The 26710-nt window shown below is 42.3% G+C and overlaps 2 protein-coding genes across 6 annotated transcripts in view; one reads left to right on the forward strand and one right to left on the reverse strand.

The window, feature by feature from the left end:
• The window catches only part of LOC110829506 (uncharacterized), a 133530-nt gene that overhangs the window by 90694 nt on the left and 16126 nt on the right, over positions 1-26710 (reverse strand). The window lies entirely within an intron of this gene.
• LOC110829262 (pyrokinin-1 receptor-like) overlaps positions 1-26710 on the forward strand; it is a 66914-nt gene that overhangs the window by 25053 nt on the left and 15151 nt on the right. For all 4 annotated transcript variants that reach the window (XM_087344056.1, XM_087344055.1, XM_087344057.1 and 1 more), the window contains exons 2-3: positions 18889-19617; positions 20226-20625. In XM_087344056.1, coding sequence (XP_087200182.1) covers positions 19078-19617; positions 20226-20625 — 940 coding nt within the window. In that variant the 5' untranslated portion in view covers positions 18889-19077. The remainder of the gene's footprint in view (positions 1-18888; positions 19618-20225; positions 20626-26710) is intronic.

Below are 26710 nucleotides of genomic sequence, written 5' to 3' on the forward strand. Positions count from 1 at the left end.
AAGTTTCAGCGCCCGAAGAACTTGGCAGCTTCCATAATCGGAGTATCCGTGAAAGATGTTCCATCTGACTTGTAAGTAGCGTTGCTTTCCGCTTTCGACTGAATTTACCTGCGAAGCGAGGGCAAAAAAACAAAAGACAGGCGCAAACACGGAAATGAAGGCGCACTTGATGAGGACTCGATCGATAAGCGCGATTTTCTCTTTATCTTGCCTTCCCTTTATGTCTTTCTTTCTCGCTTTGATCTCATTTTCCTGTCTTCCTCCAGGCGAGTTTCCTCAGTCCCTTCAGGCAAATGCCAGACCAGCTTCCTTCCACATCCTTTCCAATTTATCCTTCATTAACCATCATTTCAACCGACGCTGTATAATCTGAGACCCCAAAGCGCCGTTAAATAAGCCATATTGCAATACAAAAACAAATGGACGTAGCTGCTGACTGGTTGTCACTCCCACTTCGTATTGCGGAGGTCTCGAGCTCAAATCTCAGTCCTGACAAATTTTCGCGGGGACATTGCCTAAAATTCTGTCACTATAACTTCTTTCCACATCCTTTCCAATTCAATGTTCATTAATAATCATGTCATTCGACCCTAAGTGGTCGAAGCTACTACCAGCGTACTTAAATAAACCCCACAAGTAAAATAAATAAACTCTTCCTCTGCTGAGGTTCTGTAAGTAATGTTACATAAACCAAAAACAATTGCACACCGTTTATTCAATTTCTCAGTAAAATAAACAGCGTATAAATGCGGTTCGGTTACGTAACATTTTTACCCTCTGCCTCTCTCTTCCCACTTTTAACTTCCCTGGAATTGTTCCTCAGGGGAAAAGCGGCGACCTTGGGAATGCGGACCCACGCAAACAGCTGATATTTTTGACGAAAATTTTTCTCTCCTGGGTAATAGACCTTTCTTGATACTCACCTACGCAAACAAGTAATTGCTTAACTGCCTACGTTACCTTCCTCAGCTACTTATTCGTCCCTCTCCTTCTTCATTCACCTCACACTATTTTTCTCTCTTTCACCCTTCCTTTCTTTCTTCTGTCTTCTTTCTTCGTGGTCCTCAGACCTGCCCCTGGGAGTAGCAGAGTCTGCTGCATTTTGTAATAACGACTACTGTAACTCGTGGGCAACTGTCCTATTTAAAACTCGAATTGAACTGGGAACCAACCGAATATCTACGGGCTTACATTTCTATCTCGACACTAACAAACATGACGTATGACAATTACCTCCGAGAAGTACATACACTAAACAAAGCGTACGTGATTACATGTAGCCAGACGTAGGAGACAGTTGTTTTACGTCAGTAATGAAGGGCACTGGGGGCGAAAATCCCTTAATAGAGTTGCCTTGACAACGGTTCTAATAATTCATGCGTAAGACGCAGTCAAGGGCAGTGCCTCACAAGGCCCAAAATCCCTTAACAGCTTCAACACGGCACAGGTTATAATAACGCACGCAGACATAATCACATCGGATTGTTACAGGAAACAAACTTCAATTCTAGGAGGAATGTAACCCTCTTCTCTTTTATAAAGCAATTATGTCAGACGTGCCGTTGCGAACAATGAAACGGGCAACAATGACTACGGTGACACTTGCTTTAGTTACATTTAAATATACAACGATAACAATCATTTCGAAATGAAATGGAACTCCATCAGTTCACCCGTAATTGTTGTCCAGAACAACAAACCGAATAAATGCTTCAAGACCGTGAACTGAAATGCATAAATTATTTCACAGATCGGTAAGAATACAGCTTGACCGTTCAGTATCTCATGCAGTTAGTCACCGGCTCCTCAACGTCGAAGCCTGGGATCGCGCCCAGCTCAGACCACGTGGAATTTGTGTGAGGCAAAATGGCAGTGAGGCAGGTTATTTTCAAAGCCCCTCGCCCCCCCCTTAAATATAATTCAACCGCTGCTCCATATTCACTCATGTATCATCAGGGGCTAAACAAAGGGCCCGACTAAGACAGAGATCCACAGAAACATAACCTAACCCCAACACAACAATGTACGCAAAAAGACGAACTGTTGGGACGAGGACAAACGAAAAACGCAGATTTCTTTTTAGCGACATTCAGAATGTATACAAACTTCACCCCCGACTGACGATCTTCAAAGAGAACTTTATTCACTTGCTCAGTGAGTGTGCGCCTGCCTAATGGCGCAGAAGTGCCGCAGAGAACTCCCAAGTTTTATCGCGTTCCTTGCCTTGGATTCCGTCCGCCTCATACGACCGTGTTCTTTCCCACAACTCGTTCTGAATCGGTTCTTCACAAAACGCGAGATTCATGTTCTGCCTGCATTCTGTATATAAAGCGCTTTTAGCTGAAACTTGCGTTGTTTTTAATAATAGTTTGAATGCCAAATTCTTTATTCGAGATTTGAGGTTCTCAACACACAGTTGCGAACATTGGCAAAGGAAAGAGACAAATTTGAAATAAAGAAAACCGACATTTCTTTGTTCAGGTCCTGGCCCAGACGGTATCCTTCGAGATTCTTCGTAGTTTTCCTCAGTCTCTTGAGAATAATGTATTTGAATGTTACCTTAAAACATATTCTTTAAAATTCTGCATTCACATAATCAAAGTAGTTCTAAAACCGTCATGAAGAAAAACAAGAGTGAACTATTTTTTAATTTCTCTCTCTGCTGGCATCGTTAAATAACGAAAGACTCAGTCAGTTTAAATATATCTTGCTGCACTTCCTTCTGATCTTGCAATCAATCAACTGGCCTTCTTCTCACCGTCACCCGGGGTTCAGCTGCTGTCAGCAGCGCGATGGCGTCAAAATGTGGCACTAATCTCTCCCATCACACTCTTCGAAAAGAGTAAGGATATCTCTCACTCACTATTCAAAATATAATTTAATATAAATGTTAATTACCACCAAATTTTATTCTCGTCAGTCTGAAAGTTGCGTCGACAGCACAAACGTAAAATCTGAATAAGCTATTTGGTTCGCCAGTTTAAATCCAGACACGTTAGTGCAGAGCGTGTTAAATCTAAAAGTTAAATAGTTTTGCAAGATGAAGGAAACTTACGTCAAACTTTGCTTCTCACTCCGAAGAAGAAACGCATACAGACGCTGTTTCAGAGCAAAGTTCTGAGGAGCACGGAGTAACAGGATAGTGGAACAATTGCTCAAATGCGACGTTCCTGACTTTAAAATCTATCTGAGCGACTGTCAGCTTCTCTATAAGGACTTTGCTCCATGGAGTTAGTTTTTCTTGCGTCCTATAAACAGGCTAACCGAAAAATGCAAAGAAATGACCAACAAATGTAGTCTGGTTCAAGTTCGCCACGCCCTAATGATGGCGCCAGCAGGGACCACTAAAATGTCTGTAAACGTCTACCAGACTACACGGCGCTACAACCCAGAAGACAGCAACCTTCGGACCCACGGAACTGTTTGTCTGTTCGTCTGTTCAGAAGTCGTCCTCTCACGAAGGCGCCCAGACGATCGCTGGCAACCTCGCGTTTTACCTGTCGCTTTGTAAAAGTGTCACGTGCCAGTAAGTGCTACTGAGGTTCCAGCAGCCCCATTTCCACTGGGAATAATTAAGCCATGACTCACACGTTCACGTAACTCCGAGGATTGGCGTTCAAACCTCCACCGCTTGAATATCGAACCTCCTTGTAATTCAATTTGTTTCATTCTTGAAGAGAATCCGCACAGCACCTCAACTGCTCTGTCTTCAAGGCAACATAAAATAATTATCACCAGTTGAATTATTCTGTAGAAAGAACTCCACATAATTCTCTTTCTTTCTAGATTGTGTTCGGTCCAGGAGGGCGCCATGACAACAAATGAAGTTGTTGTTTTTTTAACCACTTACGATCATTGCACGTAAATTTATTCGTCTCCACCACTCAGAGAAAATTATTGTTCATCCATCACAACAAATGAGCGTTTCAAACCCGTTCTGAACATCATAAATTAAAGCATTTACATCCACGTTTAGATCTTCCTGCATTTCGTTTTACTCTCTGAACAAATATGCAAATCACTTTATAAGTTTGCCCGTTTGTAGTTTATCCTCATGTGTCGAACTTTTTTGGAATTTCTTTAATTATCCACCAGTAGCTTGCAATACGTAAAATGAACTTTGCTATACAGAGCAGTTTGGCGTAATAGTAACACATTAAGATTCGTCAGTGCGACTAAATTCTGAAAATTCATCAGAACCAGTTTAGAATGGTTTAAGTGCTGTCTGCGTGCCAAAATTCTCATTGTCATGTCAAGGCTTAAGAGCTTATTATTTAGAATATACGCGTTTAAGGTCCGCGGTACTGCAACATCCCAAACAAAATTTGCTATTGACATAATGTTTCAGTATAATTTAGTCCTTTTACACACTGAAAGAATGCGGCGTGTCCTAAGTTACAAATTAAGGCATCTCCTTTAATACAATTCGCGGTAAAATTCTGAACTGACCTTTTGCGTGTTCTTAAAATAGAAGTTATTAAGGAAGTTGTAAGGGAAATAATATCTTGGGCCCCGGCCAATTACACAGCAACGGATGACGGGGCGTAGTACTTTATGGCGCAGAAAACTCCTCACTTCACAATTCATATTTACACTACGATAAAACTCGCATTTCAGCTGAAAATTCACCGCCATTTTGTCAACTCGATATCAGACTCTGGAAAATAAGCAGAATCATGCGGATTACGGAAATGGCTGCAAACTGTACTGACAATGTCTTCCTTGGCCTTGTCACTCTGCACAAGGCACACCGACTGACGTTCCAATGAGCCCTTTCTCTCGCTACTAAACGAAGGACGTCATGACGTCTCGAGCTTTATTAAGGCACTGTACTGAAAAATTGCTCTGGAATTTATCATAATTTATTTTTCATTAATTTGTGTTTTGTTAATTTATTTTGTATTAATTATTTTCTTTATTGTAATTTATCATGACACACCTCAAAACTATTCTCCTCCTCCGACTAAATCCTTTCTCAACTTTACTCACCCCGTTCACAATAGGGAATGGTTTTGCGCGAAATTGTATTCAACCGATAAAGTCTGAAGATGGCTGTCTTCTGAACTGTAGCGCCGTGTAGACTGGTATGATGTTACGACATTTCAGAAGTCCTTGCTGCCGCCATCTTCGCCCATAACCACACTACACGGGGCTAAAACCCAGAAGTCAGCCATCTTCACACTCACTCCCGTGAGAACCTCAACTACCGGATGGGACTCAGCTGGCAGCAGCGAAATCTCCATCTGCAGGTTATGAGCAAAGCGAAACCCGAACGAGCCGATAAGCACCGCCATTAAACAGGTGATGCCAATAGAAGTCACAGTAATGACGACTTTTGTGAAGGAGTAAACATCAAAGAAAGGTCGTGAACTTTGCGGGAGGACAAATGACAAGGCTTTAAATAAGATAAGACACAATGTGGACCTTGTGAAAATTGCTTCTTACAGTGGACAAGCTATTACAGATAAAGAAACCGTGCTGGGCTTATTACACGAAAGAAGTTAATAGGAACTACGGCTTTAGAAACTGTACCACGACATTAACTTTAAAAGTGCCGAGGTTTAAGCGGCCAGTAACCTACAGAGGTCCAAAGTTAAATGCAAGGACATTGTTACTCGTTACTAAGGCAACTATATCTATAATAATAATGACGTAAAACAATGAAACGAAAAATCTGCGATTTTCGATATTACTGAACCAGAGATAACGTTGATTACGAAACGTATTATGCGAATTTGTATTTACGTTTGCGCCACACATACACCGATTCCATGCTTAATATACGCTTTTCGAAAGAAGTTACTAGGCAATATTGTTGGGGAGTTTGCGATAAGTAGCTCCCCAGATATTCACATCGATGTAAAACCTTTGTTTCAGCTGCACATTCGAAACACAACTCTACAAGGTGAATAAACACTTGTCATGCTGCAGGTAAACGAGGAAGTGACTAACTTCGCATTGTTCAGTTATCGTAAACATCGTACTTAGCAACAATGGGCTCAACACAGATCCATACATGTGCTAACACTAACAATGTGAACACACAATATACACTTCTAGAAGTTTGCTTGTGTCTGACGGCACACATTCTTTCGATTTCTTTGACAGAACACAGGAGTGTCTCTAAATCTAAGTGCTTTGGAGGGGCGTGGGTGCAATAAGGGTCCATGTCCTTCTCTTGCACTCCGGCATTGGGCCGTATTCACGTCCTTACAAGTTCGCGCCGATTAGTTGCTTTCTAATCTGTCAGTGGCAGACTTTTTTCCCACAGGACTTGTGGGAGTATCAAGATGCTGGGCTCAAGACCAAGGTTTTCTTCCACTCCGAATGTATGATGACATTTGTTCGACATTTGTCACTTCTGTCGACGTGCTCCATGAGTGTGTTACAGTGCCGGACGACATTAGGTCTTATGGCATTTCAATGCTCGTCTCCAGAAATCCCCACTATCTCCAGAATAAATAATCCGTAGTCGCAGGTACACCTCTCTTGTATATTTTCAGAAACTGTGGTTAAATATTATACAATTTTAGTAACGTAACTTTATGGTCATGTCGCCATCAAACATATTGGGTTCCAATGATGCGGCGATCGAACTGAATGAACATTTTGCAAAACAATGTCCGCTTGTGTCCGTAATTGGAGCCCGCTGCTGACTGTCATACGCAGTCTTTGATTGCAGGATTTTGAATTCTCTGTTTTCCGAGCGATAAAATAATGAAAGCATATCATATTCGTTTTCCGCTGTTTTTGGATGTTTCGCAGTGAAGCCACCGGCCCCCTTGAAAAGGATACCGGAAAACAATTACTTATTTTGAGAGCCTTGTAATAAGCATGATTCCTGAAGTTACATCACTGTATCTCGTCCTAAGTGTGAGGAAGGAATTGGAGGAGGGTGGAGAATCACAGAAGCGATGCAGTTGCGTTTTGCTTCCCGGCAATGACTACTTTACACACCCCTGTTTTTTTCTTCAGAATGTCGCTTCTGACGTAAACCAGAGAGCACTTGAAACTCTCCTGTACTTGACATGGTTATGGCTGTAAAATACTGGTCACTTTGCTACTGCAAGCTGGATAACACCTTCGACTTCACTAACCGTGCGGATATTAGGCCACATCGTCTATCCACGACCGTAAGCACGGGGTGGGTAAACGCACCCCGTAATCGTATTGAGAGGCTCTCGGTTCGAACATCCTCCTCGAAAGTCTTTGTGGTTTTTCTCACAGAATGCCGCGATGGAACCTTGAAATTTTACCGTGGCAATTCCATCTCGAACCTTTACCCACTAATATTTCAACTTCCCATTTAATTCGGCGCTACATGGCCCCCTAGAACCGAAAGGACGTCGCTGTGAAGCTTGAGAGACGATTAGTCGCAACAAATATGACTTTTCAGACTGTACACGAGGGTCGTGTGAATTGGAGTTCAAACTTTCGTTAGGTTTAAGGCTACTTCAACCAGGAGGCCAATCAGACAGGTTTTCTATCCTATTTTCCCATTTATAACTAATGATAAAATCAGAATTCAGCTTTTATAAATAACAACACAGTCATCTTCGTCGCCCTGAGAACCTCAAATCTCACCAGACTGTGGTTTCAGAAACATCTCTCGGGAAGGTGGAGCTACGGCACACCATTTTATTCTGGTAATTTCTCAAAACGAACAGAGGCTCAAAGTCTAACTACCCTGATGAATGATGATTAGATGTTACACTAAATTCAAACTATCGTAATTTACGGTTACATATGAGGTCTTATTGTCCGGTCTGTTGCTATGTATTATAATTAATTTAGTTTGAATTAGGACTGTGACAAATTATGTTCATTCTATTCCACAGTACCACGAAAACACGTTACTCTGTTCTCCAAAATAATTAGATTTTAAACGGATTAACATAGCAGACAGCGCGAAGTAATTGGAGTAGCAGGTGTGATCGGTATACAAGAGTATGCGAGGACACGCACAACGTTTTAGTCTCTTTATATCTCACACTGAGGGTCTCATTATCTGTGCCTTCTTTGATTCATGACACAGGACATCCGCCTCATTTGCGGGTTTTTCGCATCGCGGGTTTGCTTATTCGGGGGGGGGGGGGGGGAATGTTGTGGTAATATTTCTGCATCGCCTCCATCATCAGAGCGCCCTGGTGATGGAGGCAGCCATCTACAGACTCTATCACCTTAAATAATAATAAAATTGTTGGCCATCTCCACACATCTGAACAGTCAATTATCTGAGAACGAAATTAGAATCTACTTCGAGTGGTTTCGTCTTCACCAAGCTAAAAGTGATAGACTTTTGTGTAATTTCCTAAAGCATAGATTTCCTTAACTCTGTGTGTTAGATTGCCAGGTATTTCTTCAAAGGCCCCTTTCATCAAATCAGTATCTGACGCACAAAACAATTTTATGCATCATCAACAACAACTATGGTCTTGATACTAAAGTCTCATTTTACCTGAAATGGTTAATCGGCTATCAGTGTCAAAACATGGCCTCGGGGGATATTTTTCCCGACAAATTAGCGTAATAGGAATCAGTACTACAGAAAATCATCGCATACAAAAGGTTAAGTAAATTGCTTAGATCCCTCTGGCCCCGCCGTGTATACTGGATCAGCAGGAGTGCCAACGTATCATGCTTTATTGTTACAAATTTTGCTATTTTGTTTATGTTTTGTTTCTCAAACCTCTTACACAGAACTGCACTCAAAATGTTTTCGTGTTTGAGCCTGGGACCGAATGGGTTTGTTTTGCCGTCACGGAAAAGCCCCTGGAAGTTGTTGTCCCGCCGTGTGCCAGCAGGTTTGCAGGGGAAGTGCCTTTTTATCCTGAACCAAGACCGCTAGCTCGGGGGTTGGATTCTAGAGTATTTTGAGCAGAAACCTTTAAATCATACGGAAATAACTTGTTGTAACAGCGTATCACTGCAACAGTTATAATAATTTAAGCATAAAACAGACATGCACTCATTTAAACATTGCCCTAAGAGGTCGAATGTCCTTAACAGCGCTACGTGGCTACTACTGTAATAAATTATGCATAACAGACGCAAACAATTATAAAGATTGTGCCATTAACATATAAGATACTTCTGTAATTATAATTATCAATCGCATATAATGTTAATTAATCTTATAAATCACTTAAAAGCATAGCCACGATCTAAAGTGTCCATGAACCTTGACCGGTCCAGGTTACAGTTCGGCCCCAGGAATTGATGAATATCACGTAATTTTGCAGGAGAAAGTAATGAAAGTTTCAGAGGAAGACAGAAAAACTTTTAGAGAAGTCAGTGTTGTTTTGTTTGAGGCAGAGACTCAAACCAGCAGACGTTGAAAAATGTTACTATCGCAACACCCGGCGCCTGGATAAGCGCTTTGCTTCATGCAACTACCTTAGTCATTGAACCAATCAGACGTTCGTCTTCGTTGTCAGGACTTCTCACTCAGTCTATAAATATGACAGATCCATTGCACGCTGGATGCTGTGCGTTGTGCCCTTTTCCTACAGGACCGGAGTAAAGTGACGTTCAATCTGCTCAGTTTCAACAACACCAATTTCATCTCTCGGGACATGGTCCTGGACCGTCGGCTCACGCCGGCGTCCTATTACGTGGCACAGCTGGTGCCCGCGAAAGTTGCTCGTGTGCCTGGCAGTTAACAGAAGCCCCCAAGAATCACGTGGCTTGACTAGTTATAAAACTCGTAACTTTGTATGGCACTGATGAAGGCGCGCCAAAACGTGACCGAAGACTGTTTTCCTGTCTGCCTGTCCGCGTGATTCAACATGAGTACCGCTGACGGAAAGATGTGTAATTTGATATGGACGTTGGGCCCCTGGGGACTACCCAAAAATCGTAACACATGCGCAAAAATTACCATTGACGCAAAAATGAGCAGCGATTAGATTGTCGAAAGAAATTGTTGACACCCCCCCCCCCCGGGTCTTGACGTACAAACGACGATTCCACAACATTAAAACTATGACGTGTTTCAGACTGAAGAGAAATGTGGAAAAATTAATTTACGTCACAGTACTCATAACTTGACGCATAACTGGACTGATCTATCTGCATAATACCAGCATTTCGTGCAGTTTAATTACAGCATTCCAGTTCCAATATATCAATATATCCTTGCAAACGTCCATCAGTCAGCCCACTGCCTAAAGCTCCATCTACATTCACTTAACTCACTGCAAAGCCGTCAACCATAAACCAAATACGAACCAATAGGGAGCTGTATTTCACGTGACCGCTATCACAAGTCGTTCTGAGTTTGGCGATGTGCGATTTGGTCCCAGACGCAGGTAATTGCATTAAGACGAGACAATGGACAGCAGATGGCATTTGGAATGCAGCTGAGGTGGTTAGGGGCTGTGACGTAGAAGAAAGACTGGCAAGGCGTAGTAAATACCAGAACGCGGTTTCCACATGCGTTCTTAATGCCCCTCACTGACGTGAAAGAAAAATTAATTAACTTTCTTTTTAATTTAACGCACCTTAGCGTACTCAGTTTTCGCTTGCCACCACCATCGGCTACTTACTTACAGCAAATAACTCAGAACTTAAAGCAGTTGGAGCCTCGGTGCAAAACTTTTAGATTCTAACCGATGCATATAACGAAGTCAAAGTCTGAACTCTTTTAAATTATGCACAGAAATGGACCAATAATTTATAAAGGCTTTAATATATTGTTGTTCTTGTAACTTAAAAATGTAGATTAAAACATTTGGATGCTACCGCGAGTTCTTCCAGAACGTCTTGTTTTAAGTTAATGAGCGGGTGAATTATTGTACAGAGTCACGAATGAGTTTAAGGTTTAATGAAGTAGTGCCTGGGTAGGAGATTAAAAGACTTTTGCACGTGACTCTGAAATGCCCTCAGTTCTACACCCTGATCCAGGTCACTTCTCCCCAGACACGTGTATAACGCAGAGCTTACACAACGAACTAAGTTTCAAGAGTCCCAGCGTCAAATCCCGTGGCACTTCAAATGCACGCTTCCACGCCTCTAATAACGAAGGCGTGTTCCCTAATTGCATCAGATCCTGGGTCACAGTCCAACGCGAAAATCCGACGGCTCAAAGTTGTTGTTGTTGTTTTTTGCGACAACCCCATTGAGCAGAGTCCGTTTCAGGGCGCGAGTGATACTTGAGCTAGTCAAGCAATTCCCTGCAGTTTATGGAACCGAAACTTTCATTAACGTATTCAAAAAAATCCCATCACGAGATCCCGTTTTTTTCGTAATACGCATAAAATTATACGCACTCTGACTCAACAGCCACATGGCGAGATCAAATATTCGGCTCTTGTGAACTTTCGGGTCCCACAAAAGAGACGAATTTGTTGACCACCGGAGGAACTACAAATATTTCTAGGAAGGTTCTGCAGTATGGAGTTAGTTGATAGAAGCGAAGCGATACTTTAATGAATGTGTAGGTTTCGTTATGAACTAAAGGAATTTCAAACCACAGCGCAGTCTTTTTTTGTGTGTGTGTGATTTATTCAACTTTGCAGCCAGTAGCTCAGACTGTCTAGCGTCGAATAATAGGATGATTAACCCTTTAAATCTCAGTGGGAGCTGAACGTACCACCTGCCTTAACAATTATAAACTTTTGTAATTTTCATTTATGGGTCATGTATGATTTTCAATGTAAATAGGGATTATTTCCAAGAACATAATTAACAAACTGATCTCTGTAATGGCGAAGTGTTTTGTTTTCTTTGAGGTACGGACTGAATTATTCAATATAACTGGGGCGAGCTTCGGCTTCAAAGGCCGAGTAATGAGTGTCAGTGTTCACAACGCGATCTTGATTTCCGACTGAATGGTCTCAGAAGAAAGCGGAAAATTACGTGAATTCATTCTGTAAAGAAAAACGCTTTTCTCTCCAAGAATAACCCATGTGGGCTGAAGGAGGTTGATCATTCAATTACGTCACTGCACTATCCTCGCGATCAGACATTTTCTTTTTAATGACGATTATTTATGACGGGGGCGTATAGACATAGCCACTTTTTATTGACATAACTGTAGAAATCTGTGCAGGAAATACGTGGGTCAAAGGACAAAGTTGACGGAGAAGAGATGCCGAAATTGTAAAAAGTTGCATGTATTAAATTTAACAAGGCGAAAGAAAATTCAACAGCACGCAATCAGTGAACGACTCTGAAAGATTTATTCCGGTGGCATCAAGTTCGCATCTCTTGTGGTTTTACAGCGCACTGCGATGGTACAGCTGTTCCTGCCAGCCTCGATATAAAGTTTTGCGGCCGACACACTCGATAACCTCTTCGATTCTGGCTTTCGACTTTCTCGAGTGTGAGCACTCTCTGACATCGACTCCTTTAAAAAAGAAGAAGAAGAAGAAGACGCTACGTCAGAAGACGCAGATAGCCGGCGAACTAAGAAATCCAAGCACCCGTAGAATTTCTGCTCAAGCTTTCACGAACAATTCAGCCAAAATGTGGAAACGCGTGGTATCTTTTGTTTGAGGCCTAACGGTGTTCTTCAGCATATCTAAGAAGAAATCTGGTGGACGTTTCACACGAACTTGCTGCTTCCATCATCAGGACGACGAATCGTCAGTAAACTTCAACCAAACTGTGCGTCGCAAAAATCCCAGAAGAATGTCACGTGCATTACTTGCCGCCTTAAGAAGCTAAAATGTCACGAGAAAAAGGAACCAGAAATTTTATGAACGACCTGGATGCGGAGTAACTGGAGGGGGGGAGGGGCACGACTTTCGGAGGTGAGCAAAACATATGATTTCGTTCCTAGTAATACGTGTATCAGTTAAAAACTCTGTCATTTTGAAATTTATAACATTTTTGTTCTGACCTCTGTCCATAATATAGCATTCTTTTCAAAATTGTTCTAGTAAGAGATTAAAAAATGTAAATCTTGTGATTTTGGAAGATGAGTTGATAGTAATCGGTGCCCCAACATTTTTGGTTGCAAGCCATGACTGGCGCTTTTCAAATGACGAGCGAAATGAAAAACTGCGACGCGCATGACGTCACAAATGATTCGGGGGCATTTTGGCAAGAACGCGATACACAAAACACAGCAAATATTTGGTTATTTGTGTCAGACTTCCGAATTGTGTACGAGAACGTATCCCAAACCCTGTCTCTTTTGCAGCACGAGTGACGAAACCCCAGAACCAAACAAAATTCGGTGAAACTACGTGGCACACAAAAGAGGAAGACCGAAGCAAAATACGAATTTCTTTGACCATTTTAAGCACGAAATCCACGCATATCAATTCGAGAATTTGTGTACCATAGTCAGAGCATGTGGGGAAATGTCGGAACATTGGGAGCAATCCTGGATTGATTTATTGGTTATTAATGACGTTATTTCAATCACGTGTGTCATATACCGTCAAATGAGGCAGGAATATCGTGTCAATAACGAGTGTGTTCGAATAGGCCTGTAAAAATCCTTCGGGACGTACAAGTTTATGTTCCATTCTAACAAACCAATGGCAACGACTGGTTGGGGCGCCCGGTAGGAACCGCACAGGGCTCTCTCTCTCTCTCTCTCTCTCTCTCTCTCTCTCTTTATTCGAAATTCTTTACGCGACAGCGCTTGTCATTTGTCCTGTCGCACCAACTTACTTGGCAACCTGCGGGTCACCGTGTTCCAGTCAAACATAAACAGTCATTTACTTCTCTAATTGCTTTAAAGGGTGCGGTGGAGCGGAAGTTATGAAGACGTAAATGCCATATAAAAGAACACAGAAACTGTATAAGACGCAAGTGTGGAGGTTGATCTAAAAATAATCAGAGAAAATTAAATTTATGTTCGATTCTCGTCACCAGACTACTCGAGTACAACAGCGCGCCGTTCATGAGATGCGAAAACAATAAAGATCAAGTACTGACGGTGGCGACTCTGGTAGTAAGAAATGCTGAAGAGGCTACGGTGGTGTCTGGCGTAGGTTGCTCTTGGCACGAGTCTGGCTTCAGTCGCGGAGAAGATATTTAATAAATTTTACACTTTCAGTGCGATCTGCAATGATAATGCTCGTAATGAATGTTATTACTGTCCAGCACAAAAAAGTCAATCCCTTAACTTTAATGGGCCATACTTCGCTAGTTACTAAATAAAACCTCTGAACATGTGACGAAGGCCAAATGCTCTGTAAAGACAGTAACAGACCAAAATTGTTTTCACAGATAAATTAAGAACAACTTCAATTCGGGGATGGCTGGCAACTGGACAGTACTGAATCTTCTGCCCTAACTCACGCAAACGCGCAATAAAATAACGAAGTTTGTCCTCAGTCTGGAACAAGAAATCTAAGTTAAATTCCTCCAAAATGCATTTTTCAACGTCTTTTCCCGGGGCGGGGGGGAAGCAACGAAGCGAAAAAGTGATTCCATCCACGGTTTTTTGGCTGTTATGGGGAACGTCAATACGCTCCTCACCCTCGACCGGAGGAATCCTGTTTGTCCTTGCGCCGTGCATTCTGGTATAAGGGCGATCGCCCTGATGATGGAGGCAGGAAGGACGCCTGAAACTTCGGTAAACTACTATCAGACCACACGGCGTAACAACCCAGAAGACAGCCATCTTCAGATATTTTGTGGGTTTCCGCCCGTCCTGTACATATTAATGGGTGGAAAGTCTGGCATTGCCCTTCCCCGTCGTCCGGAACGTCTCACAAAACGAGTACAAGGAACTTCCGAATGTGCATCATCTTGATGCATGCAGGTCACCAACTTTTCCTTGAAACACGCTGAAGGAAATCAGTTCTCATTCGAATGGATTAGTCGTAAATCTTTTGCTGCGTTCTGTTCCTCCCATTATTCTACACATTTTGACTTCTCTATTTCTTCATCAAAATTTTAAAGAAAACCGCAACAGGTTCTCGAGACAATGGGAAGAAATTTGAGGCTTCAGAATGCCACACAAATAGGGAAAGACGTCAAATCAAATGTCTAACTAAACCACTTTGTCTCCGTTATGAACGAGCAAAGAGATTCCAGTCGAAGATTTCATGGACGTTTCCTGCCATCACCGACAAGAGACACAACAGACACGCCCCACTGTGGGAAATCATTGCGATAAATCTTAATGGCCATAAAATAGCACAGGCCTATCATTACTCAAGACCCTTTGCAATAACGGACTGGTTATCACGGCGATGAGTCTGAAGATGGCTGTCTTCTGGATTGTTGTACCGGATATCGGGTAGATACTGACCGAAGTTTCAGAAGTGCATGCTGGCTCCATCACCAGGGCGATAGCCCAGAAGACACTCATCTTCAATAAAAGCATTTGTGAGCCTGAGAAAGTATTTTTATCCCGAATTGTGATATTCTAAAGAGAATATGAAATTCATGCTTGTCCCTATAAAGTGCGCAGTCAGTAACTTTTTGTTGAACTACAGTAACCGCATTTACATTTTTAGTGTCACCAATTTTACGTAAATCTTTTTGTATCAAACTTGGATTTTATATATCGGTTTTCACTTTTACCTAATATGCCCACATGTCTTGATTTACTTCAAACATGAAAAATTTACCATCAGAGAGTAGATATCAGCCATATTCAGAATTTATTAAACTATCAATTTTTAAGGATGAAACTACAAAGTCTGCAGAAAAATAAATAAAATATATGTTCAGTATCTGCATAGAGGGTGTCGCTACCTTCAGTTATCTCGTGGTACGGACGCAATAGGATTGCCCCTGTCACATGAATAATGATGTCAATTGAGACGATGCTGAAGCAAGTACTTAACGCATCCACTGACGCAGAGGGCGGACTCGCAAACCAAATGATGCTAATAATTAGAATTTGCTGGCTGGCAGTCGGCCGATTCCACGTGTTGCACAAAGCGAATTTCTGTACGGTTTCCTACTAAAATAAACGGACGGGAACAATGTCGGGGGCACGAGAGGAGTTGCATCGCGTTGATGTATATTGCCTCCCGTTAATCGTGGCGCTGCGATAAATACGTCAAAGCTACGTGCGATTAGTCTGATCGGTTTGCAGATAGCCACTGTACAAAATTATTAACAATATTTTTGATAATTTTCGAGAATCTCGTATAATAACGAAGTTAGACCACCTTCGTTTACCAGTACTTGGAAAGTACAACTGAAAAATATTCCTGAAAACGATCTGTTCTTTGTCGAAATATTCCGTAACAGGCATGAGACACATAATAGTTACCGATTAGTATCAAACAAAATTTTATTTACAGTTGAAGTTGGCTTGTCTTCTGGTAATCGCCCTGATGATGCAGGCAGCAAGGACCTATGAAACGTCGGCAAACTTCTGCTACATTACACGGCGCAGCAACCCATAGGACAGCCATGAAAACCTCAAATCCTCATACATTTTTCTAACGAACGTACCTTTTGACACCACAAATTCCCAATCTAGGACAAAGATTTGTTCAGCGATCGCAGTAAAGTATCACACGCATACAGAGACATCTAAAAACCAGAATACGTGATACAGTGCCCGAAATAAATTAAATTAAACGAAATGAGGAAGCTTCCTGTGCAGCAGAGAGAGAGAGATGAGAAAACATGTAAAAGTTTTGAAACATCGTATTTATGCGAGAACTTCCAGCTTCAGTGGTATTCAGTATGGTGTAACTTTGTACTGTATTAATGCACTCCATCTGTTTACGGCATTCTAGTTTAGTTTACGAAGATAATAATTGTAAAATAAATAGCACCACAACATGGCTTGCACTGAGGCGGTATATATTTTGTACACGTATCTTATATATATAAAGTGGAACTGCGGAAAATAAAAATGCCAGAAACCAGCTGAACTCTGGGACACAAAGCACACCCGTAATTTTAAAAATTTATGGTGGTTTCTATTATGTCAGACACTAAAATATGAGAAAAATTGAAACCAAGATGCATTAAACACTTGTACGGAACAGAACAAAAATATCCTTACTGTTGAGATTTATTTGCACACTCAGAGAACGAAGTGTTACTGAAAGTCCATTACAGACAGTTTCTCACATTCTCCTGCTCTTTGACTGCCAACAAAATTAAATTAACAGCTTTGAGGATGCGGCTATTTCTTCCCCAATAAGCCTTTCTCTCTTTGCGAACTGAATGCAAACACAAATTCCAAAATATTTAAATCAACTTAAGTTTAGGGAACCAAACTCACATAAATTCAGAATACGAACACCCAACATCCTAAGAGATATTCGTCCCCGATACTTATTGGATTCCGGACAAAAGAAGTGATAAACAATTTTTCCTCCGCATATTTCTTTATTAACCAACATAGATGGATTTCATTCAAAGAATACATAAGGCTGTTTGCTGTGTGTTTTTCCAGAACACATAGACTGCGTCTGCGTACAAGGAATCTTCCTGCATTCCGTTTCCCTCCCTGGTACTAACATGTCTTTAATCTTGATGCGAGTGCTTATAATCGAGATAAACTGCTCTCGTCGATTTATTTTGACTGAGGATTGCAAATGCGACGTGTGTATTAGACGCCACATCGTCGTACCTCATCTCTTTCCCTCTGGGCACAGGACAAAAAAGCTAGAGTACCAATGAAAGCCAGCGGTGCTTTCAACAAGTTTCGCTTCCGTTCTTAAAATTCTGGATGACACCGTCGGTGCCCACACCCGCGTCATTTGCGCTCCTACGCAGGTCGTTCGTAGGTGAAACAAGGCGATCTGCTTTTACATTTACCCTGACCAATGCTTAAGAATATCAAAAGTAAAAGATAGAACTAAGTTTTTTGATAATGTAACAAGAGTACTAGTCAGAAAAGCTGGTCTCACGGCGGCCTTCGATACAGGAAAGAAGGAATTGTAACCACTACAGCGTATCTTTCTCTCACGAGCGTGAAAACTGATCCACGTTGCAGCAAATACTGGTGACGCCTAGAGGGTTATGCTAACCGGGCAACTTGGAATTCGGGTGAACATTATTCGCCTGTAACTTTCATGCTTCGGTCAATCTACGAATATTAGATTCCCTTACTTCGCACGATGTGAGGCGCCTGCCAAGTATGTGTATAAAAGAGAGTAAGATCCCGAAACTGCAATTATTTGTAATTTAACGGCAACATTACCAACTAACAGCTGCTTCATTTAATTAAACGAAGTTCAAGGTGTGCTTATGAACCACATTCACTTGTTAATATCTCAACGTACCCAACGACACACACCAGTGTTCTTCTTATTATCACCTTTTCACATTCATAAACCCACGTGCTAGACTAATCTGCTTGAAAAAACAAAGCCTTACCCAGGACCTCTTGACGCATTTGCTTAAAAAATACCAATAAATAATTAACTCACACAAAGTGACAAACTAAGAGTGATTTCAAACGGCTTGCTTTTAACGCGAATCACAGACGTCGAATACGCATATTTAAAACAGCGTGTATGAAAATATATTGAATCTTCCTACTTGTTAATTAAACTAACAAACAGCAGAAACAGATTAAATCCAAGAGACACTTGCTTTAATTCATTTCAGAATCTCTCATATTCCCGAGGGTCACTATGTTCTAGAATGTTACACCATATAATAGGGTACGCATTTACCGACGTTTCAGAAGTGCTTGCAGCCTCCACCATCAGAATTATCGCCCAGAAGACCGTCAAATTCACACTCACCGTCGTGAGAACCTCAAATGGCAACTTTATATTCCCGTCTCCTACCTTAAAACGTGAATGTCAAAAAACTTTGTGATTGCTTCTTGTTTTTACGTGTGGGGAGGGGAGAGGCTGAGATCAGGGCGATGAGAATTTTCGGATTTAAAATGTGTAATGAACAGCCTCCTCACTTTTACTCCGCCAAATTTTGTGGGCGGAGCATCAACACAAAATGGAGAGGTGGGAATTACTTAACGCATGTCTTCTGTTTCAGGTTTCAGACGGCAGAGTGCATCGTCGCTAACAGAACCGAAAGACGACACAGCAAAGGATTCATTCAAGCGATCCAGTGTCTCTTCGGTGCTCCGTGATTTGGGGAACTCGCATAATCTCATAAATAATGTACAATCGTGAAGAGACAGCATATCGTGTTCGCGTGACGTTGCTATGACGTAAACCAGCCATGTTAGTAGTTCATGAAATCCCAGGAACTGACTTCAACGTCATCCCATATCCAGACAATGCCACGTTCTTCGCCGAGTTGAATTGGTCTATCTCCACGCTTCCAGTTGCAACGCTGACCAACGCATCAGCTTCTCCAGTGTCTTTGGCAAATTTGACCAGCACATGGGGACCTAAACGAGACCCTCTGTACGTCGTTGTGCCGATCACGGTGATTTACGCGGTGATACTACTGACCGGTTTGGTGGGAAATGTGAGTACGTGTGTGGTCATCGCCCGGAACAGCCACATGCAAACAGCCACCAACTACTACTTGTTCAGTCTTGCCGTGTCAGACTTGCTTCTCCTGGTGTCGGGTCTTCCTCAGGAGATGTACTACAACTGGTCCAGATACCCGTACATATTCGGTGAAGCATTTTGTGTTCTTCAGGGATTTGCTGCCGAAACGTCGGCTAATGCTACGGTCCTCACCATAACGGCGTTCACAGTGGAGAGATACGTGGCCATCTGCCACCCCTTCCAGTCACACACCTTGTCAAAGGTGAGCTCATATTCTGTCCAGTGTTGTTCTTCGGCAGCTGAACTCGTTGTTTGTCTTAAATCTTACTTTAAGAAGCAGCAGAGGCCCCCCCCCCCTCCCCGGTGTCCTAACAGCGCAGTAAGAAGACACACAGATTCCCTGTCATGGAAACCAAACTTCGACACGCAATGTAAAAGTGACTTGATATTCTTTCAAAAAATTACAGTTGTAAATGTAACTTACTTAATGGAAATTCCTCTAACCAAAATGAATATGAAGTTCTGTATTTAACAAATCTGCTTTCGTCACTTCCATTTCTGAAAAAGACACGTCTTCTTTAAACATGATCTTCCGTGTCCCTTCTCAAAGGAACCAGTTCTGTCATCCGTTCACACTTATGAAACGAAGAGTTCGACACCCAAAGACTTAAATTAATTTGATATAACAAATAAAGAATCTGAGAACTGATGTTACTGGCCAAATTCCTATGAATTCTACTGTAATCCCCCCTCCGCGAAATTTATAAGTAATAATATAGAAAAGATTTGACTGTTTTAGGACCAAAGTTTGTGATCGCTAAAGTCCCTTTGTAGAATACCGTGACCCAACGGCATTCCGCTCGCTTCCAGCTGTCGCGGGCGGTGCGTCTGATCCTCTTGATCTGGCTGCTGGCAATGGGCCTAGCAGTTCCCCAGGCCCTCCAGTTCGGCGTCGTGTACGAGCAACTTCCGGGCGGACAAGTGCTGGACGCCGAACACACGGTCTGCGCCGTCAAACGCGTCGTCATCCCGCACTCCTTCGAGGTGTCGTCGCTTCTTTTCTTCGTGGCGCCCATGACACTCATCTCGGTGCTGTACGCGCTCATCGGCCTGCAACTACGACGTTCCAGTCTGCGAAGCAGAGGGGGCAGCGTCCGGCTCAGGACTGGCGTCGGGCGACGCAGCCCCCAGCAAATGGCTCAGGACGGCCGCAAGAATTTCTCCAAAAACGCGCAGATCAAAGCGACGAAGCACGTGGTCAAGATGCTCGGTAAGTGGACAACAGCTCATGATCTGAAGCTTTCGCCGCGACCAAACTCAATAAAATCATCTCAGGAAATCAGCCGCGTAAATCGGTTAAAGACGATGCCGACGTTTCGGGAACTACTTCCGTCGGCAACACTCCAACAGAGCAGGTTACCGGCAACACTGTATACAAGTATTTCCGTCTGTAATACGATAAACTCGTGTATAATCAAGTAGTGTAGTTAGACATGTTAGTTTCTTCATCTAATTAGATGATAAGCCAATATTTTGACGTCAAGAAAAATAAAATTAGATTTAAAGCATTTTTTTAAAAACAATATATTTATAATAAAGCAAATACAAATAAATATTTTAAGGCGTAAAAAGGTGGGTGTCTTCCAGAAGCTGTTCTGTAATTAATTCCGAGCAAATAAGAGCGAAAGCATAGCTCGCTCGTCTTGTTAAACTTATATCACCGAAGTTTATAAATAATCGTCATTAGGAATTATTTATCAATGGAACATTCTGTTACAAAGGGCACTACAATTTTCATACTGCAAAACAAATCATGCTGAGACACTGCAAATTTATCTTCGTAATTACGAATATTCTTATGGGTACCTTCGTTAAGCTCTGAAAATAAATCACTCGCATAATTTGTATATGAATTGACGGCAGAATCGTGTTCATCAAAATCCCGAAACGGCATCTTTGAAGCTCATTTATGTTCCCATCACGTGATACGTCCATAAAAAGCGGATCCAATATTTACGTGCCTCAGATGAGAATCAGAACGAGAGTTAAATATAACTTAACGTATGAGATCAACAACATTCCAAGTAGGAAGGTCACGGTAACAAGTTATGGTATTTAATCTTTAACCTGTGTAAATAAATTAAAGCTTCTGTGTTAGTGTGTAAGCCAACACAATCAAGTGTTAATTTTAACCCATTCGCTGGTACAGCAGCCAGCTATCATGAATAAATTTGGTGTCTAGCAAAATCGGAGAAAGTACACTTGGGACGACGAGACACAGGAAGACCAAAGAAACGATGGAGAGTCATGACCATCTTCTTATTCTTCTGCGGTTTGGTGTCGTGTAGACTCCTAGGTAGACACCAACGTTTCGAAGATACATAATGTTTCCATCTTCAGGCTTCAAATGGTGATGCTAGGAAGTCGAGGGATTTATATATGGCTGGAGGAAGTGAAGGACAAGGGATCTACCTCCGAGTCTACACGGCGCCAGAACCCATACCAAAAGTAACATTATTATCCTCACCGCCCTGAAAACCTCAAATCTCACACGGCCATCTTTGGATTCACGCAAACAGGACTTCAGAGCAAACAACGATGAATAATTAAAGATTTCGACGAAGGTACTTGTTGCATTTCGAAGGAGTCCTGAACGTTCAAACTTGCGAAAGACAAATGTGAACGTTAATCGCACACCGCATTCTTCCATAAGCAACTGCCGCCTTGGAGAAGAATTGGTCCAGATTTGAGACAGGCTCCAGCTACCTGAAGACGGAAGCAGAAGCAACTTCCGAAACGTCGTTGCTTATTAAACACCCAGACGATGGATAAAGCCTAACCCCCCCCCCCAAAAAAAAAAAAAAAATTACACAGTGAGTCTCACCAACATCAGAAACATTAAAACTTTAATTTCTCCCAACTTTGCTCCAAATCGGATTCGATTGGTTAAGCCAAAGGCGTTGTTCTGATTGGTTTAGTGTCGCCCCTCCAGAAGAGAGAATCTCGAACTGTCGATGTTGGTCGAATGTGCTGTCACACTGCGTGAACTTCGGACTTCTCTGGCCGCCTTCTACAAATTAGAAGTCGTATTGTCACTGGTCCATAAAGCAAATACTGGTGCATTGTTATCATTACTATCGCTCATTGTTGCACTGACGTATGACGATGTCTCAATGAAGATGTGCCCGCTAGCGGACCCACAGTCTCCCGCTCCAATGTACCTCCGACATATCCTAAGACTCGTAGCTTTTACACGCCGTTTTCATATAAATTTTGCACGTGCACGACGCAAAATTCTGTAGCGGATTGGGCCTCGTATTTCAGGTAAGGAAGCCTAACGAATACCACCTAAAACGGGGGCCCCGTTGGCGTATATCCCTATAGGCTACCACCCTTGCAAAATATGGAAGAAGAGTATCGATTCTAGCAACCGACTCTCGATACTTTCAGCACAACCTACGTATAGTCATGCCATGAAGAAGGCTCTTAATCTGCTTTGCAGGGCTCAGTATCAGCGTCAGACTGCTTCCGTTTGTCTCAACCGCGTTGGTTGATGCTCAATGAATTGAAGGACAGAGGGAATTTTGGGCAACCGCAGTGCCACTGGGAAAGTTAAACGGTCCAGGCAGTGCACGGTGCCCAGGGTCCAGCCGATAGCAGAGTAATTCCTTTCTTCCCTAGGGATATTCGAAACTGCAGAACACTTTAATCCCTCGACTTCCACATTCTGGACTTCACGGCTGATGCATTGCATGTGCTCAGTCCCTATGGCATTCTTAGCCACAGTTTTTGTGTGTTAGGTTCTTTAACAACCGTGTATCAACTGCACAGCTTGAATGAGACGGGAGACGCAGAACTAAACACGATTTTAGGCTTGGAAGAACGAGGTTTTATCATTCCTTTATGTATTCTCTTCAGGATTTTCGCTTTGCAGTAAACACAAAAAGACGTTGAGGTCTGTGGAGGTACGAGGCAGGTAAAATAGCGTGCAGTATAATCAGGCTTATTTGTCGATATTCAAGGTCTGCCCCCTTTTTTCCCCAATTTTCCTCGTTGCTTCAGGAAGCAATAACCTCCCCCCACCCCTGGCGAGATGACATGTTATGGCGGATGGTCTGCCAGTTAATGCGGCGAAACGGAAGTGGAAGAAGAAGAAAAAGAAAGAACGTGTCCCGTCGGACTGGCAACAACGCGGTTCTTATAGGATCCCACGCAGCCTCGAATAATGAACGTTTCATTAAGTCATTTTGCACATTTTGTAGGACTATGCTCATACAAGCACACCTCTGAAACGTCGGTACACTTCTACCAGACGATACGGCGCTGCAACCCAGAAGACAGCCATCTTCAACTTCACACCCTGTTTAAGATCATCTTAAAGGTTCGGCTAAGTCTCCCAAATATTCTCTTCCCTGTGGGATTTATCCAGAAATTTTGTATGCATTTATCTATCACCTCCACTACGCGTTCTATATGCCTCGCCCATAACGCAACCCTTGATTTCTTAACCGTGATAAAAATGTGAAAAGTATAAATACAAATCTTTTCCTTCGTCAACTCACAAAACGTTTTAAGCCTATTAGTCAATATCGGTCAATTTTACAGTTCTTCACACCCAGTAGTTTTGAAAGCAAACACTAATTTCACACACCAACAACTGTCATTAAACCAGTCGTCATATTAAGCAGGCCAGTCCGCCACTGAAATGTTGAACTGCACTTTCACTACTTTCCCTCCATCTGACGCCCGCCCTAAGGCCACCTGAAAAACTGCGCTTTCCCTGGTTATTGTGAACAAAACGAGGAGAGAAGCCAGGGAACACACACACACACACACACAGGGCAGATGTTCTCTTGAATTTTATCGAATTCAGACTCCTCTGTCTTTGGGTCGTTTTTAGGATTTATCTCTCGGTTTTCTCACTTTCTGTTTTTATCTGGCCCCCATATCTCATTTATAATTGTCTCCCCTACTTCGCAAAGTTCCATGCTCTCCCCATAAATCCTATTATTCTGCCTCTAACCTTATTGAAATACACCGAGAAAAATCAACAAAGCGTATCGATGCAGTAAAATCTTAATCGTGGAAAATCTGACTTAAAAACCGATAAGAGTGCTTACTGCTTGAAATAAACTTTAATTGAACACTGAGACTGCTACCATAACATAGGATCCACGGCCCTTCCCTCAAGAATTGTTCTGCCAAGTTCTCGAATTCTTCTTGGGGGATCGGCCCTTAGCGTTGCCACGCCTCTAACTACACAGGGCAGTAAAACAGAAAATTTGTGGGAACACACATCCACGTCTCGAGTGAGATTCGATCCTGCTATTTCAGTGTATCTCAAAATGAACTAGGTCTAAAACTGTCCACGACATAAAACATTGGCCCACAATTCATGAAGATGTTCAACTTTTACATAAAACATTTTCCCATAGCCTACGGTTTATACTGAAGGCATTGCAATGAAATGTGCCCAATGGCTTTGTGCAGTAAAGTATCGACCACATACGAACAATAAATATACCGTCTCTTTACTGCAGATTTCGCTACGTCAGCGATCAATTTGCAATTGAAGTCCATTCATATAAAAGTCAACAACAGATGAAAAAACGCGATGAACGTATAAATAAAAAAGCGAAAATCTTCTTTCAGTTTTATTTTATGAAAGGTGAGTACTTCATTTTTATTGGCCAGCGGTACGGCATTTTAAGATGCACGCCACTTTGAATTGCTCTTTCGAAAGTGAAAAGTTATTTTTTCATCCACGGTACTTTAAAGTTTACATAAAGAATACCATTCTCTGGACTGGGCCACATAATTGCCCACAATTTCTTAAACTTCCGTTAGCAAAATGTTTCGCGGTACTGACACGAGCGGTGATCATTTATCCACTTTTCTTCTTCTTCTTCTTCTTCCTCCGACTGTCTCTTATTTAATTTATTTCGTCTTTAATGGATATTACCCTTGGACCTGCTCCAACGAACGCGACAGTAAATGTACTCAAATCTCCACAGAGCTCCCTCCCTGGGTGCGATATCTCATCAACTAACACGTGATAACACCACAACATCCAGGAATTCATCCACAGCATCATCGGGATTCGGGATGTATTAACAATATCAACACAGAGAGACGTTCCTCGATTCCGTGACACAAGATCTTATTGGAGTAGCAGACGCTCGCAGCCCGAGACCGTATCGCCGTGAAACAAAGACTTCAAAACCTGCTTCTGCGGTTAAGGTACAATTTGGCTGCACGCGACAGAGACAAGCGACCGAGGCAGGCGACAGAGTTACGAGACCGAGACTGGTCGCTTCCTGTCTGCTCTCTGTACAATCGTATGAAGTACAATTACGAGCGCGAGACAAAGACAGGCGACAGAGACAAAGCACAGGAGACCGCTCTCGGACCAGTAGTGTCTCGCGACTGGCTAAGGCAGCACGTGTGTTGTTGAGTAAAATAATGGCAGAAATTAAATTTACTGGTGACCAAGATGAGCAATTGGTAGAATTAGTAGCAGAAAACCGACCACTGACCTTCTTCGCGTCTGGTTTTGAATATTGAACTCATAGGTTTTCTTTGTTTCTTTCGCAACAAATAACACAGCAACACATCATCTTCTTCGAGTAACCTTTTTAGAAGCAATTTTGTACTCATTTTTCACAGAATATGTGCACGTATGTCTCAACAAAACAAAGAAAACAAACACTTCGCCGCATGTCTCGGTAGCCACCTCAGAAGTGTGTGGCGACAAGCTGCGATGTGTCCGTCTCCCGTCTCTGTCGCCTGCCTCGGTCGCTTGTCTCTGTCGCGTGCAGCCAAATTGTACCTTTAGACACTGAGTGACATTGTTCAAACTACCGTCCCGTCCCGTAAGCTGGTAACTAATCTGCGTTATGTTGCTCACAAGTGTGAGAATTCACTGTAATTAAGCAGAGTGAGTTTCGCTGACAACAACAGTAGGATCGACGAAGCCTGTACTTAAGGCAAGTCAGCTCCGTGTGCAATCAGGAGCACCGGAAAGTCGTTTTGTACGAGTAAAGGTGGAGGATAAAGGACAGCCCTCAGACAGTGTTGAAGAATTTGACGTTAACGCATTTGAAGACGTTATCTCCGAGATATTTACGAGAGGTAGCGAGAGAGAGTTTAATACAAATCGTGAGCACAGAGAAGTAGTACTGAGAGCTAGACTTTATGAAAATTACTTTTCGTAAATCTGCGATCTTTCTAGAATGCATTCACAAATTAAAAAAATTCATTTCCACAAATGAAAGAAAATTTCAGTAACAGCCCGCAGAATCCAACCGCGACTTCTTATTATCTCGCTGCATTATTCTTACTGTTTTATGCTATAG

The sequence above is a fragment of the Zootermopsis nevadensis genome, unplaced genomic scaffold (assembly GCF_977971745.1).
Source record: "Zootermopsis nevadensis isolate Lab colony 2312 unplaced genomic scaffold, Znev_1.0 Znev_ptg000007l, whole genome shotgun sequence".
Taxonomy (NCBI): domain Eukaryota; kingdom Metazoa; phylum Arthropoda; class Insecta; order Blattodea; family Termopsidae; genus Zootermopsis; species Zootermopsis nevadensis.